Genomic DNA, 16,640 nt, shown 5'->3' on the forward strand with positions numbered 1-16,640 from the left:
GATGGGCTGTGGGGTCACGAGCAAGGTCTGGATGTAATCGGACCAGACAGTGCTGGTTATAGCCTGGGGGGGCGCTGGTTAGGGAGGGTGGTGAGGGACTTCCTGTGTGTTCTTACGTAGCATTACTGGTTATGTGAACATGTATTTCTTTTGTAGTGAAAATGTTTAAAATAGATAAATAAAAAGGTTTTTTTGTAACACTCTTTATTTTAAGCATCGAGCCTTCAGGACGGGCCTGCACCTGCTCCCAGTGTGTGCGTGGGGTGCCCACCGTGGGCCCGACGCAGCAGGCGGCTTCCTACGTGTGCCATATTTTGGGCCGGGCTGGCTCTAGAGTGAAACAGAAAACAACTTCACAAAGTCATTAAATCTCCGTTTGCCGGGACTCAGCCTCTGAGGGTGGAACTCGTCCCCAGTGGGGTTTGTGAGTGAGTTTCTGACTTAGGGTAAAGTGGGTATTTACTCACAAAGCTCTGAATTATCCTGCTTCATTTTGCAGTTAAACTTGGTCATGACAAATGGCCTTCATTGTTACACATAATAAATTGACTATGTCGGTGTTTTGTGCAAAAGGAAGGAGTTGTTTGCAAAAAAGATTAGATCTAAAATTTTAATTTACAGTAAATCTCAGATGCTATTAAATTTATAAGCATTTCTGTTTAATTATAAACATAATGCATATTCTATAGAAATTTTGCAAAAACTAGTTCTAAATTTTCAAGAATGAGAAAACAGTGAGTCACTTCCTCACTGAAAGGTTTGCCGCTGTAACGTTTTGGTCCTTCTGTTCAGTCCTTTCCTCTCCATTGTTGCTGAAGATACACTGTGTACACATGCACTTACTAGATATCAGATACGCAACTGTATCCTTTGCATGTTCACTTCGGACCTTTCTGTGTGTTTCAGAGAGCCCTTCATCAGACCCACCTCTGCGTGTGACCTCCCGTGTGTCCTCAGTGTGCCCGCCTGGCCCTCCGGGCCCTTGCCTCTCCTGCACACGGGGCTCTGGAGGCCGGGGATCGGGCTGCGCTCTGTCCAGTGTCAGAACCAGTTCCTTTTCCTGACAACACAAACATTGTTACAATAAACATTCGCCATTCATAAACCTCTGTCCTGCCCCTGGACTTAGGGGGAGCTGCTGTCAAGCTGCTGCCAGTGAAAATGTGAGGGGGTTTCTCTTTCATTGGCAATGGCCCCTGGATGTGACTGTGGCCTTGAAGGGGTGGGGGGTGGCCAGGGCTGCTCGGCCCTTGGCTGGGGATCCAGAGCCGCTTTCCCCACAGCCCCTCACCCTGGGCGCTGCCTGACCTCAGCCGGGCTACTCGACAGATTTGGGGATAAAGATCCTCAGAGCAGGCGATAGGCGTCCTGCCCCACCAGCACCTGTCCTCTGCACTCCAAGAGCTTCTGCTGTAAACCTGACCCTCGAGGCTCAGACAGCCCATGGCTGGTGGCCTGGGGAAGCCCTCGGGGTGTGGGGCGGCTACCCGCCCAGCACGGGCCCCACCTTCTCTTTGCTGCTCTGTTCTGGCAGCCTGCTCTGGAGGGTGGGAGGCCCACCCCATCGGGTCCAGGATAGGCCAGGGCTTGTCATGCTGAGTTCTCTGGGGAGGGGAGTGCCCGACCACCTGCATGCATTTGTGTGAGCTGCCAGTTTGCCAGGGTGGTGCCATCAGGCGAAGGGACAAAAACACAACTGTGTCTTGGACTGGGAACTCGACCTCACTCTCGGCCTGTGTTTCAAGTAATGAATGAGGAAGGAAAACCAGAGTCTTAAATTTGCAGTTTTCTCCTGCTCTAAAATTGCCCTGGGACTCAGACCCAGCGGCCAGCGCGGGCTCTCAGTTTGTGGCTCGCTGTAGGGATAGCAGATTAGAGACCATCTCTGTGGCTGGTTCATTGAAGTGGGGCCAGAGGCTCCCACCGCGGCCGCACTGCCTCCTGACTCTGAGGGGCCGGTGGTTGGAGCTCTCCGCCTCCAGCAGGGCCTCCAGCAGCTGTTGTGGGCTGTCTAACCAGTGATGCAGCCTCCCTCCCGAGCCCGGTGCGTGGTACAAGGTATGCCCAGGGCAGCTGATGGTAAACTGGGCAGTGTCTTGCTTCCTTAGACCAGTCTTAATGTCAGAAGTGATTTTGGAGTTTTGAACAGCTGTTGCGCAAAGCAGAGTGAGATGCTGGAGCCGCGGGGCCGGTTGGGGCTGGCTCTGCGGTGGCAGGTTCTGGGGAGCCTTGTTGGGCCTCTGGGGTCGAGGGGCTGCCGCAGCGGTCTGAGGAGTGAGCCCTGCGGGTACACGCATCCCAGATGTGGCGTCTGGGATCCCAGCTTCTGCCCTCCTGCCCAGAGACCTGCTCAGCGGGTGAGTCACAGCTGAGGACAGCCCACTGCCCTTTAGAAACAATCGCAAAGCTTTGCTTACTTAGTCCCTTAAACCCCTCCCAAGTGCCGCCTCCCCCGCCCCACCCCCCACCCCCCGGCCTCAGGCATGAGGAAGCCAGCGTCTGCCTTGTCGCCAGCAGCAGAGTCACCCCAACCTCCAGCCTCCTGCCCACTGTCCTGTGCTGGCTGAGCGTCCGTTCCAGCCCCCGGGCCCCAGGCTCCCTGGCTGCAGGCACCTGCCCTTCTGGCCCCCACGGGCCGTGGGTGCTCACTGGTGGCAGTGAGGCCCGCGGTGACAGTCCAGTGGCCCTGGTGGGGTCACGGGACAACTGTGGCACTTTCCACTTCCCCTGACTCGTCTACGCGGCGCTGCATGTGTGTGGCCTGCAGCGCGGTGATTGCTCAGCTGAGGAAACGCAGGCGGGGAGCCCCAGGTCACCCTGCAAACCCAGGCTCTGGGTGGTGCCCATTGGCTGCGAGCACATTCCTGTTCAGACCGGCCAGTGATGCGAATGGGGTCCCAGCACCCAGCCCTCGTGCAGGGCAGGAGGAGGCACAGGTGCGGCGGGGGGTGCTGCCACAGTGGGGTGCAGGGGTCTAGACTCGAGTGCGAGCCACACGGGTGAAGACCAGCTTGGTGTGTGGTGGGCAAGAGCTTAGGGGTCTGGGGGCCCGGCTGAGGGCTGCGCTTGTTTCAAGGAGTGTACTGCTCTGGAGGGTGGGGCGGGAAGGAGAATCCGGAGGTGAGGGCCCCCACGTGAGTCACCAAGGGCAGTGCAGGGGAGGTGCCTGGATGACGCAGGGCCCTGAGCATCGTGTCGGGGAGAAGGGCATTTCACCAGACAGCGTGAAAGCCGGTGAAATGTTCTGGAATACTGGCTCCCTCATGCCTGAGAGGGTCGCGGGCGGGGGAGATGCAGGCTGCTGGACAGTAAGTGGTTCTCAAAGTGGGCGAGCTCTGTCCTGAGACAGCGGGGCCGGAGGGCTGGAATCTGCCTTTTTAACCAGGTGCTGCTGCTGCTGGTCTGGGCCCCAGACTCTGAGAACCACCGGGTGGACGAACAGGGAGCTGCTTGTCCTGATGAGCAGCCGCCCGGCTTACAGACGGGGACTGTGAGGCCTAGAGAGGCTGGCCACGTGCCCCGGGTAACCTTAGAACCTGCTGTCCCGAGTGAGATCACACGTGGGTGAGCCTTGAATATGCGACCCAAGGCCACACAATTCCGTGATACAAAACGCCCCAGAGAGGCAGATTAGCAGGGACGGACATGGATTCATGTGCGCCAGTGGCTGGGGCGGGAGTGCTTCGGGGGCAATGGCGTTGTTTGGAATTAGGGGTAATGGTTGTACAACTCTGCACTGAAATCCACTGAATTGTACATTTTAAAAAGTTGAATTTTATGATGTGTAAATTATATATCTGAATAAAAAACAGTAATTGCAAAAAATTTACAAAAACTTGAAATTACTGACTTTCTGAGGGGAATAGGAAGCCAATCCGTTATTTGAAAATCTGGTAAATAAGAGGGAATAATGAGCAGTTTATCCCGATTTCCCATGTGGGCCTCACCAGTGGGGCACTAAAGGCAGGATCTCCTTACAAAATTACTTCGGTTTAGAAACTAAAATCAGAGACTGTCACCATTTTGCAACCCCTACTGAATTAGCGGCTCTGGCTCCATCATTCCAAGGCACCGAGTTGGCAAAACTGACAGGTGTTTTAGAGTCCTGAACAGAGCCAGGCTGGGGGGTGGTTACTGACCCGGAGGGCGTGAGACAGCACTGAGTGCTGAAAGTGCTCCGTCTTGGTGGGTGCCGACCGCACTGCGGGTGAAGTTGGTGGAGTTGTGCTTGCCGAGTGTACGTTCTACCCCAAGAGGTTACAGGTAAAAAGTAATGAAATCAAACATGAAATCCAAAAAAGGTATCTACTTACACAAGCATCTACTTGCTCTAGAAGAGGACGTGGACGGCGTGTGGCAGCTAGGGAACGGGGTCCCATTGAACAGCCCTGGCCCAGGTCGATGCCCTGAGACCACCTTTTCTTTGTTTTGGTTAAATTGTGGCAAAAATGCACACAACATAAAATTCAGCAATTTGGCCACTTCAAAGTGTACAACCCAGTGGCACTTAGTGCGTTTCTATGTGGTCTCACCAGCCCCTCCCTACTTCCAGAGCTTTTGAATTGCCCAGAGGGACCCTGTGTACCCTTCAAGTGATCACGTCTCACCCCGGACCCCGTGGCAACCGCGGACAGTGCACCCGTTTTGTCCATCGGCGCACGCCCCCCTGCCCAGTGGGAGCCAGGAAAGCCCAGTGGAAGAGGCGCTGATGGGCTCCTCCAGGGCCAGGGCCAGGTGTCCTCACGCGGTGCCAAGCTTGAAAGGCAGTGGCCAGACTGTGATTTGTTAGCTCGTGTTCACCCCGTGTGTCCGGGAGGAACAGAACTACCGCGTTGCAGCCTGTGAAGGAGGCTGAGGATGGGACAGAAATCTGGACCACTTAACTGCACCTGAAGAGCCCTTACAGCTGGAGCGGGCCCTCCAGGGAGAGAGGGAGGGGCGACTGGAGCCCTGACCCCACACTGTGTCTGACAGTCAGCACCCTCGGGCAGGCAGAGTGGTGCCCTCCTCACCCAGAGCAGAGTGACCCGAGGGAGAGAGCCCTGGACAGGGCCCTGCGGGGGAGCAGGTCTGGGGAGACTGGTGCGCAGAGGGTAGGTTCGGCTGTGGTCCTCACAGACGGCCTTTCCACCACCTCCTCAGGCCCTCACCCGGTCACTCACCTATGTCCCCAGGCTTAAGGTGGCAGCAGTAAATGCCACTTACTTTTCTGGCCTCAGCAGCCCTTAGAAATGCAGCATTCGGTGGGAAAATGCTTCGTAAACAGGGACACAAAATTTCAGTTTCCAAAGAATCAGAAATACTCATTCAACACAACAACATTCTAAAAATAAAAGGAAAAAAATGATTTCTTTTCCCCTTTTCTTGACTTAATTTTACAGCTTTTATTTCAGGACTGAGTTACTGTCCAAAGACACCATTTGCATTTCTAGCTGGACTGGAAAAGCAGAGAATGGAGCATGGTTTTCCCCTGTGGAGAGAACAGAGTCTCAGTGAAAGCAAAGTTAGCTAATACTGAGCGTTTTAGGTGCTGAAGGGGTTGGATTCCATTCAGACGGAAGATGCAGTCATTCTAGGTGGGGCTGATGTCTGTCTGAAAATGGAGACATGTGTGGCTTTCCGTCAGGCAGTCATAGATCCTTAGGTCCCCAGGCCCCCCGTTCCACCCGGCAGCCCTGCCGGTGGTGAGGCCAGCTTGGCTCCGGGGCTGCAGGGCTCTTGGAGCAGTGTCTGCGCCGAGGGGCACGGTGCAGGAGGGGCACCGGGTGGAGGAGGAGCGACCCCAAGTTTCAGCCTGCTCGGAAGCCTGGGGCGTCTGGGTGGAGACCACAGCTCCCACAGGTGTGGGAGCACAGGCCCGGGGGTGGTGTCGGCCTGAGTTCTCTCATTGCTGGGGTGCGCAGATCTGTGCCCTGAATTACCCCCCACCCTCTGCAGCCTGCCTCAGGGCCCATCCCGCCAGAAATTCCCGCTGCTTGGGATGTAGGGGGAGATGGCAGCTTCCGGGAGCAGGGCCAGATGGGGTGGGGCAGGCCTGGGGGCTGGGGCTCCTGTCTGTATACGCTGAAGTTTCCACGAGGTCTTTTGGGCAGTGGCGTTTCTTGCCCAGAGGTTAGACTGGCAGTCACAACACACGTGGGGGCAGGCAGGTGCCCTGAGAGGGGATGTGGCCCAGTGTGATCGGGTCTTCTGAGTTTTCAGGAGGAGTAGGGGAGCTCTGGGTTAGAAAAATGTGAAGTCCCTGTTTTTAAAGGGCACCAGTAATTCAGAACTTAAACATCGCTGTGTAAGGAGAGCAGTGCCTCGTGCTGACGGCTCCTGGCTGACGCCGGAGGGTCAGCTCCCAGCCCAGGACACAGCGGTCACCACCCCCAAGGGACCAGCAGACCGGGTCAGGGATTTGTGCTGGGAGACAGTGGGAAAGCAACTTCCAAGAACAGGCTCAGAAGATTCCTGACAGGTAGAAATCATGTCCTGAGGCCTTTTCTAGGCGTAAGTGTGAGTCCGGTGGCGGGAGGTTGGGCAGGAGGGACCCTCTGGGGGCTGTGCTGCCCTCGCTGCTGAGATGACTGGTGGACGATGTGTGGTCCCACCCCCAAGCTGCACTCACCACCCAGCTGTCAACGGTCCTGCCAGAGCCCAGGCTGTCCCCTCACTGCTGAGATGACCAGTGGACAGGTGTCCTGGGCTCACACACCTGTTTAGGTGTCATTTAGAGGGACTGACCTGCAGTTGAGTTGAAAACCACCACATTTAAGTAAGAAACAACAAAGTTCCCAAACTGTGGATGGCAGAGTGTTTCTGTTGGTGGAGGCCCCCAGTCTGGGTCTGGGGGTCAGAGCCCTGAGCCTGCCCTGCCCCTCAGGCATCCTCATTCCTTCCTCCTGCCTCCTCTTCCCTGAGGCGTTGGGAGCCCTCGCCCGGAGGTGACCCCACTGACACGGGGCAGCCAGGCCAGCTGGATCTCCAACAGCCCTCCTGGGGCACAGATGGCCGTGCTGCTCCCCACGCCAAGGGCAGTGGGCTTCCTCACTGGGGCTGAACCCAGCGGTGGCACTGAGACTACCCACAGCCCCTCCCAGAGGCAGGGGTCCACACGTGGCTCTTCCCGGCCGCCTTCAGGTCTGGGTCTCCTGGCAGTGCTCACCCAGAGCGCACGGACATTGTGACCAGGGTGGCTCGAGACGGTGGCCTGATTCCTGTGGTTAGGAACCAGCTTTGCTGCTTCCGGGCTGTTTTATCACATTTTTTAAGTGCTGCCTCTTCCTTCTGTTAGTAAGTTCTGTGTTCAGAGATGAGCCGGCACCAGGTTTGCTGTCTTTATCCAGTCTACCAGCCGACAGTCATAGTGAGTACAGGGTCTGCGTTTTGGAGATGTGGTTAACAGGAGGGAGTCACAGAAAAATGTTAACTATTTGGCTCTTCGAATGAAACCAGAGTTTACTTTTCTTTTTCCAGGCACTTATCCATCCATCCATTCAGCAAAGAATCAGCACCTGCTGTATACCAGGCGTGACTTTACCTTCTTAGGAAAACATCTCCACACACAAGGGAAGAGAACGCGTCTCTCTCCTGTTCTGAGACGAAAAGGAGCAGTCGGGGGGAACAGCCCCAGCCTTTGGCATAAGTGACCCACATGAAGGACACGTCTGTTTGAGTGTTGTTGGGCCAGGACCAGCCCAAGAGCTGGAATAGCGCCCCGGCTCAGCCATGGCGGGGCCCCCGGCCGCAGGGCCCGGCGGACAGCGTGGCCAGGGCGGGCTGCCGGCCCTGCTCCCAGCCCTCCTGGCCTGAGTGGCTTGTTGACGTTGGCTCAGGTCCACTGCTGGCTCTCTGCTGACACATCATCGTGGCAACCAGGATGTTTCTGTGACCATCTGGGTGGGGCCGTGGCGGGGGCACGGAGCTCCCACAGCAGCACAGGGCAGGTCAGCGTCCCAGCTGCTTCTCCTGTCCCAGAGAAGTGTCAGCCACTACTGCTTGTGTTCTCAGGTTCTTTGGAGAATAAACAGGAAAAAAATCCCAGTTCTGTGTTTTCCACCAATGACCATTTCCAGTAAGACTTTCAAAAAAGATTTTTGCCCTACTTTTAAGAAACACAGGAACTTGCAGCTAAATATTTCATTCGTTGCAAAGAAAAATTCCAGTAGGAAGTCTGGTAAGCCCTCATTCACATCATGAGGGTGTCATCTGGGAGGTCGGTCGGCAAAGTCAGGCTGGTTTGAGGTGGAAGATTTGGGAGCCTGCAGATCAGTTCCAAAAGTTGGCGGGGAGCTGAGAGCCCCTTCAGACGTGGCCTGTGTGCTGTGGCTGCCCGGGGTCAGCTCAGAGACCACACGGGGACCTGCCTGCCGCTCATGTCAACCCCCCCAACCCTGCCATCTCTGGAGAAGCCCACCGGCCACTCCCCCACTGTTGTGCTTTGGGGTTCGTCACGCTCCCTGCATGCACATGTGTGTGCACACATGACCTCTCACACCTGCCAGAAGCCTTCAGAAAATGTCTCTGGACACGTAATAGCGGACTTGAAGCCTGGCTTGGATCACACGTGTCTTCTCAGACTGGCTGTGTTCTCATGTGCTCAACTCCCGTGCAGTGGCGTGTTCATGGCATGTTCATGGCATGTTCAGGCGCATCGCACGCAGCGTCACAGTGTTCTAGGGATAATCGTGCGTGTACGAAAACATGCATCTGTTTCTTGCTCCTTCACCAGCTGAGAGGCTTTGATGATCCCTTGATGATTCCCCAAAGAAAACGTCCCAGAGCCCTTTGAATTAGAACATTCAAAGGTCCCCCCAGAGCTGGAGGAACCTTGGAGACAGTGTGTTCTCCTGCTTTTCCAGCTGGGGAGACAGAGGCCAGGGAGGCAGGTCTGTGTCCCAGCCGGTGCAGGAGACGGCCACAGGTGCAGGTCATCCTAGAACACTTTGGTGCATCTGAAAACACTGCCCCCACAGGCCCTGTTATCGAGCGACTTCTGTTAACTCACTGTCCTACTCTGCATCTCAAGTGATAACATTAATGAAAAGTTAGAAAGAAAGGCTTCAAGCAAACCGAGTTCACCTCCGCCCTCTGTGCGGAGGTCATGGCATGGCTGCAAACAAGCAGCGTGTGCTCGCTGGGGCCAGTGGGGTGGCTGTGCTGGGCACCCAGCTCTGGTGCTGAGCTCGGTTCTGCTTTGGTTCCTGTTGCTGTTTTTCCTTCTCTGTCAACCAGAGCAGGTCTTCTGGCCTTGAGTGGCGCTAACAGGTACGGTCAGTTCGCCTGGGTGGCTCTGGCGGTGCTGGGTGCTCAGACCCCTACGCTGTCCCGTCCTAGTGCGGGGGCTGGGGCTGGGGGCGAGCTCCTTTGAGGCATTGCTTCCAGGGGGGCTTCTCCTCCGGGTTGAAAGCCCCTCCCCTGCTTAATCCACAAGCGTAGCGGCGGCTGGGACCTGTAGGCTCCGCTGGTTCTGGCTGCGTGTGGCTGTGATAAAGGTCTCCCTGCGGCCAGGCCCTCGGGCTTCGGGGTGGAGGGAAGGTGCGGCCCGCAGGGCTCCTCTTACTGGCTTGTCCTCACTGGCTAGTCCTTCTGTGTTTAAAGCAGCTGGAGTTTGTAGTTTACTCATCAATGAAAAAGAGTCCTCCTTAATTACTGCCATAATCTTGACCTAATAGTGTCAAATTCAATGCAGAATAAAAAGGGACCTGGGGATGAATAGATAAGCAAAATGTTAGCCTTGAAAGGAAGGGACTCCTGACTCGGGCTGGAACACGGATGAACCTTGAGGACATTGTCGCAGGACAAACACATGTGATCCCTGTATGTGAGGTTTCGAGAGTCGCCAGATTCTAGAGACAAACTAGAAGTGAGGGGCTGGGGGGAGGGAGCGGGGGTTGCCGTGTCGTGGGTGCGGGATTCCAGTTCTGCAAGGGGAACGCTGGGGACTGGCTGTGGAGCAGCAGGCGTGCTTCCCTGAGTGCGGCAGGACGGTGCACTTGAAGGTGGTTAAACGATACATTTTAACTTACGTGTATCTTGCCGTAATTTAAATATTACAAATCTCAGAGGGACTAGTGTGGGTAAAACAAAACAAGTAATCCTCAGTTCCTAGGCCAGTGGATCCCTGCCTTTACCAGTTTGTTTTAGGGGTTAAGGTGCATTTTAACTGTACGAAGCATTTCTCGTCGACACTGACTTGTGGTGGCAAGAAAACCAAGGCCTTATAAAGAGCTGATGAGTGTTCAGAAATAAAACAGGGGCATTGTTATGAAATAAATCCATTATTTGAAGATGTGTCAGTGATTAGCAAGGAGACTAAATAAATCTATGCTAGATTGATGATGTATTCACATTTGCTTTTCAGGTGAAGCCAAAAACCTTCCCACTTACCCGGGGCCAAACAAGATGCGAGACTGTTACTGCACTGTGAACCTGGACCAAGAGGAGGTTTTCAGGACCAAAATCGTGGAGAAATCGCTCTGGTAATGTCTGCTATTGCTCTATTTGATACGAAGCTCTCTGAGTGGACAGTGTCCCCGACAGGCTGGTCGCTCGGTTTGAGGGAGGGGGCGCGTCGGGCAGTTCCAGCCCAGTGCTCGGGCTTGGTGGCGGCAGCATCCTCTGTTTACTGGTGCGGCAGGAGATGCTCTCTGTCCGAAACGGGAACTGAGCTCACGTGCGCGTATTTGTCTGCGGAGGTGTGGGCAAGGGCTTTCCAACCTGAGAGGAGCTGGAGAGGGTGCGACCAGAGAGCACAGCCAAGGGTTTCGGGAGGGGGAGTATCTGGGAAGCTTCTTTCCATCCTGGAGGCAGCTATTCCCAGAGGTAAGAGATGAAGGAAGCGTCTGTTGATGGGATTTGAGGAAGGGGGTCAGTGAGGAAGAGCCACATTTAGTAGGTCTTAAGATTGAGAAGTTTGCTGCGTAAGAAATGTCAGTGCTTCTCAACTTCAGCCTGTGGGAGACTCACTCAAACAGTGCCCTGCAGCGCAGACGCTGGCCCGGGAGTCTCGGGTGGGGCCATAATTTGCATTTCCCTCAAGCTCGCAGGCCTGCTGGCCCTGGACCGCACCCTGGGGTAGGAATTGAGGGCACCCGACAGTCATAGCGCTCTGCCCGGCGTGAGGGGCAGGCCTCTCTGCAGCGTTGGCAGGTGAGTGGGAGGGTGGTTCGAGTCGGGGTGAAGCGCAGGAAGCGGGTGGGGTCTCAGCCAGTGTGTGTCTGACCGTGCGGCAGGTGCAGACGGCGGCCCCGCCCTGTGGCTTGGAGCTGTGGGTTGTGCGGGTCCCTCCAGAGAGCTATTTTGAGTCTGAGAACATTTTAAGCAGATGAATTCTAAGTGGGAGCAAATAGCACATTCTGACAACTGAGTCAACTTAACTTTTAGAGCCTGTCAGGGATCTCCTGCCCCTGACACATGGAGACACTCACTGCCCTGCTCCCTCTGCACCTCACTGCGATGCTGGCAGGGCTGCCTGGGGCCCACCACTAAGTTGTCTGTGTTATTTCCATGCACACTGCAACCTCCCTGAAGTAACTTGTCAAAGAAAAAACAAAAGACTGAGAAGTTTGTCAGGAGCTGAGTGTGGCTTTGGGGCTGATGGTGAAGGCGCTGCTGTAACTTCAAGGGCCCTTTCCATTTGCTCAGTGGAGGAAAATCCTTCCTGTATTTAAGGGCCAGAAACCCTTAAACCCAGGACTGCTGCTGGTGTCTGTGAGGCCAGTCTCTTGGGGGACCTGCTGGGTGAGGATCTCTGGGCAGGGAATCTATTTGGGAGCCTCTGTTTTGGGTGACACTGAGAAATGGGGACCATTCCTCAAAATGTTTCATACAAGTTTAGAAACAGAAATCATAGTTTCTGGTTTTGGTGGCCCAGGAGAGAGAGACTGAGAGTGAAACCATAATGACGCCGTAATGCTGTCTCTTCTGGGAAATCAGCCAGAAGCAGGGGCAGCCCCCAAACACTGTCGTAAGTGAGTGTGTGAGGTGACTCTCCCAGCTCGGCAGAGCATCTGAGCCCTTCGTGCTTCCCTTACAGACAGCTTCAATAAGCTTAGTTTTTTTAAAAGTTAATTTATTAGCTCAATTAATATTTATTGAGTGCTTATCTCATATGCCAGATAAGAAGAGGGTACTGTTAAGCAGAAAGTTAAAACTGACAGCAGAGAAAGAGACAAACCTACACAAAACAGTTACAAGAGCTTAAAAAACATGGATGTTCATGGCTGTTTATGATTGAGGCAAAAGCCTACTCACGCTGCAGAGGGCAGGCTGGCTACCCCAGAGCTCGACGCTGCGGTGTGTAAGGGCAAAAGCAGGTAAGCCTGCTTCGTGGAAGAAGTTAGCACGCACTCTTGTGCCTCCACTTGGAGCCAAATACTTGAAACCAAAAACTGGCTCTTGTGAGTATGTGCCTGAATCCACACCATGCCTGTGGTCCAAAAGCCCCACTCCACCACATACATTAGTGCAGTCCTAGATGCGTGGTTGGTAACGCCCACGGAGGGTCAGTAGGTCCGTTGAAAGCAAATCCAGTCCTCTCCTTCAATCCAGGTCTTGGGATTTTCCGGGATAGTGTTCCGGGGAACTTGAGCTCAGAGGAGAAAATGCACCAAGGACACAGGAGATAGTGCCACTTGCATTTGCCAAGAGAAACTATAGACCGCAGAATCAGACCTGCAGGCGTCAGGAACAGGGCGTGGAGAACTTAAAGCAATGAGAGACAAGACTGAAAACAGGAGAAAGCAGGAGAAGAAACAATGGAGAATGCCTGAACCATGATGAGAAAGAAATGAATAGAATTCCAGAAGTGAAGTTCAACAGAATGTAAATGAAAAACTCAGTGGATGAGTTAAATAGCTGGCTAGACTTAGCTGAAGGGAAAATTGGTAAACCAGGAAATGGATTTGAAATACACCCAGGAGACTCAAAGAACAGAAAGTGTGAGAGAGGGGTGGAGAGCCGGCAGGCAGAGGGAAGCGTCATCACGCCTCGAGGGAGCTCAAAGGCGAGAGGCCTCTTGTGAGGACGAGAGGTGGTGGTTCGATGCAGCTCACCTTCCCGAGGGGCCGTGTCCAGAGGGAGAAGATGGAGGCACAGACTCTGCTGGCAGCTGCGAGGGTGGAAGGAGGGGACCCACCCGGGAGACGGGAGGGCATCACCTCCTGGACCTGCCACCAGCGCGGCCATCGTCCGGGTTCAGGGTTGTCCCGAGGAGGTGGCTGCTCCCCCGGCTGTTTTGTGGCCCCAACTTCCCGAGTCGCCCTCCAGCTCAGCATGACCTGTCAGGTCTGGTCATTTATTTGGCACCATTGCCGACCTGGACTCAGAAGAGCCGGCAGGCCTGGCACCGGTCAGCACTGCCCAGAGAGGCTTGTCCTCTATCCGCATGAAGTGCTGGTGTTGCGTGAGAAAGGGGAGGGGACCCGGGGATGGGGTGCTGCTCACCAGTGAGCGGGCACTGCTGGCTTCCGTCTTCCTCTCCCTGTGTCTCTGACTCAGAGTGTGGAGGTGGAGAGGGGGCTCTGCTGCAGATTTCCTGCTGGAAACTTCCTGGGTCCGATGTGTCGGGGAGAACACGCCCTTTGTCCCGGGCCGTCCCTTTCCCTGGAGAGTGATTTGGGGGAACAAAATCTTCCTGATGCTGCAAGTGCCTTAGCTCACATTTAACTCTCTAGAGCTGTGATTTTTAATCATTTAGAAGGCAAGCCATTATTTTACTGTTTATTTAAACTAAAAGGATGTGTGAAATTGGGTTGTCAGGGCCAGGGCTAGGACCCAGCTGCCTGCCTCAGTGCATCTGTTGAGAGCACCCTGGGGTCCCCGGAGGGCCACTTCCTGCCTCTAGAATGGGGAGGGCTGGGGGGTAAAGGCTGCACCTGGAGGACTCACCATTTTATCCAGTAAAAGGAACATGTTGATATTACAGGCAAAAAAATAAATAGTTAAGAATAAGAGCTTTTAAGTGCCAGGATGGTCCGACTGTTTACTGGAACATTCCGTGAAATAGCAGTTTTTCATTTCCTTTTGTCCATTTAAGAGGTTATTTTGGGGGTGATATCGGCTATCTTTCCCCACAAAGTCCCCACGACACATAGGAAGACGGCTCCTGGCTCCGTGCGGAGCTGCCTGAGGTCGCAGACCTCCCCGGACCACTCCCAGCTCTGACTGAGGCTGAGCCCCCGCCCCCAGCCCAGCCTGCACCCACCCCATCCAGCCCAGGAGCCCCTCCCTCCTGCTTCCTCTCAGGGCCTGGGGGGCTCCTCCTTCCCGCAGGCAGAGCCCTCACGGCCCCTCTGCTGTGGTGGGAACCATGCTTGCATGTCTGCTGAGCAGTGAAGGCAAGTTCCAAGGTTGTGTTTGCAGTAAGATTCCTTTTTGTTCATGGACTTGGGATGACGCCAAAAGCGGCCTGGAGTGCGTGGACAGGAACGTCAATGTGGCTGCTTTTTCTGGGTAGTGGGATGGCGGGGGTACTTTGTTCTTTTGTTTGTGTTTTTCCTTTTTTCACGTGAAGGTGGAGGTTCGTAAGAGAACCGTTTCCCCGCCTTGCTTGTCCGCTTGGAAGTGGTTCCAGGGTCTCCCATCCCGTGTTCGCAGCGAGAGCCTTCCTGAAGCGAGGCACACTGCTCAGGAGCAGGGCTGCTGTCCGGGGAGGTGACCAAACCGAGGACGGCGTCCGCAGGCTCCGGGAGGGAGAAGCATCTGACAGGGACGGGAGGAAGCCTGTGGTTTGGGAGGAAAGACTTCACTTTATCAGATGTTTTTAATGAAAACCAAGTTGCTGACTTGAAAACACCAACTTTGAAACTGAGACTCTACAAATAGTGTCATCTTCCCTGACATTTCTCTTCTCTCTAATTTCTCAAGTTAAAGCTTAAAATCTTTCTGACATAAACATAGGCCTCAGGCCCAGACATTCCACATCATCTGGAGGAGGTAGGTCCTGCCCCACGGTCCTGGGGAGCTCCCTGAGGGGCGGGCCTTCAGCTCAGAGCATCCCCCCACCGCCAGCATCTGGCTCCCATCCTCCCTCAGGCCCTAAATCACAGGGTGTAGAGCTTTTCTCAGAGCTTCCCAGATGCCCAGCTGACCGCGGTGCCCAGGCCCAGGTGTGGCTGGACCCCTGCGGGAAGAGACCACCCTGCAGGGAAGGCTGTGGGTCTGCGTGCAGGATGTCCCAAGCGGGGAGGAGCTGAGTCTGCCCTGTCCGCCCTCCCTGGTCAGTCCTTGCGGATCAGTGGGCCAGGCAGTGCCTGGCTGTCAGGACGCTGTGGTTAATGGCTTTGCTCTTGACTCCGCACAAGCTCACGGCCCCGGGGCCCCCTCCCCGATTTCCTCCCTGCCAGGGCCTTTCTGAAGATTTTGGAGTCCTGCTGGCTTTCCCTAGGAATCCTTGTTTCAAGTACTTTAAGAAGCATGGCTGGGCCCTAACAGATCAGTGTGGTGGTTTGTAATTTGTTGGTAAGGATATGTGATTTCTCGGGGTCGTGGGGGTGAGAGGAGGGTCTGCATGTGGGAGCCCCGTGTCGGTGGTAAGCCGAGCAGGGTCTGGTGGACCCCATGTGAGCAGGGTTTCTGCGGAGGGAGGGAGATACGGAGTCTCAGAGCAGAGAGTAATGTGCTGGGACCACGTGGCCGTCCGCCTTGCACTGGGTCAGGCCAGGAAGATGGGTGGTGGGTCGCCTACCGTGGCTCGGGCTGAGGCACAGACGTCCAGCTGGGGTCCCGGTGCTTCTGGTAGGCCATCAGCAGCCCCGTCCACCTGCCCCAGGCTGCCTGCCAGCCAGCGCCCTCATGTCCCCACATTGCCCCTGTGTCCCATGAGGCCACAGTGGAATGGCCCAGGTGGGGTCCAGGCAGGACACTTCTCTCCAGTGTTTGGACAGAAACTGTGATCTGACCGCAGCGTGTTCTTCCGGTTGAGGGGAGCTACAGCCTCTGGTCCCCGTTTCAGATCTTCACGGCACTGTGGGACAGGCCCTCATTTCTTCACCCTGTCCTTCGTGGTGACAGAGCAGCGATCTCCCCTGGGAGCTGCCCCTCCCCGTGGGGTTGCTGCCTGCAGTGACCCCTGAGGTTGGAGTAAGACGTAGGGTCTTACTGGAGCCTCAGAGGAAAGCTTTCACGACGAGAGCTCAGAGGCCGAGGGGCCAGGCTGCGTGGGGACTTTACAGGAGTTTAAAGTCACTGTTTAAAGGAAGTGGGAGGTGGGCTTAGAAGGAACAGGGACGGGTCTTCTCCTGCCTCTAAGAGCTGTAGGAGTCTTGTATCTGAGGTGCCTTCCCAGGGCTGGGCGCGGGTGCTGGGACCCCTGGGGCCCCAAGAGCCCGTGTGGGGCACAGGCTGCACCCTCCCCACCTCTCCAACTCTAACCCAATTTGCACTTAGTATTTGGTTTAATGAATTTTGATCCAGGTTTTAGTTAACGGTTTAGCCACCTGCGCGTTTGTTCGTCGAACACTGAGCGGCTGAGAGCCAGGCTGGCGCCCTTTGTGGAAAACTGGCCCTGCCTGCCTGGCTCCCAGGTCTCGCTGGGCCAGGGCGTGGGCCATGGGGCCGTTGGGGCATCGCAGGCCCCCTGCTCTGTGGCACACCAAGGCACAAGTGGCCTCTCACCAGGGACCGGATGCGGGGTGCATGCGGCCCCCCTGCCCAGA

At 55.3% G+C, this 16,640-nt stretch overlaps 1 protein-coding gene across 5 annotated transcripts in view; it reads left to right on the forward strand.

The window, feature by feature from the left end:
• RASA3 (RAS p21 protein activator 3) overlaps positions 1–16,640 on the forward strand; it is a 78,155-nt gene that overhangs the window by 16,532 nt on the left and 44,983 nt on the right. For 3 of the 5 annotated variants that reach the window (XM_032496562.1, XM_032496564.1, XM_032496566.1), the window contains exon 2: positions 10,346–10,463. In XM_032496562.1, coding sequence (XP_032352453.1) covers positions 10,346–10,463 — 118 coding nt within the window. Of the gene's footprint in view, positions 1–7,998; positions 8,159–8,211; positions 9,250–10,345; positions 10,464–16,640 lie in introns of those variants that run through there. The other 2 variants (XM_032496563.1, XM_032496565.1) reach the window with 2 other exon arrangements.

The sequence above is a fragment of the Camelus ferus genome, chromosome 14 (genome assembly GCF_009834535.1).
Source record: "Camelus ferus isolate YT-003-E chromosome 14, BCGSAC_Cfer_1.0, whole genome shotgun sequence".
NCBI classification, from domain to species: domain Eukaryota; kingdom Metazoa; phylum Chordata; class Mammalia; order Artiodactyla; family Camelidae; genus Camelus; species Camelus ferus.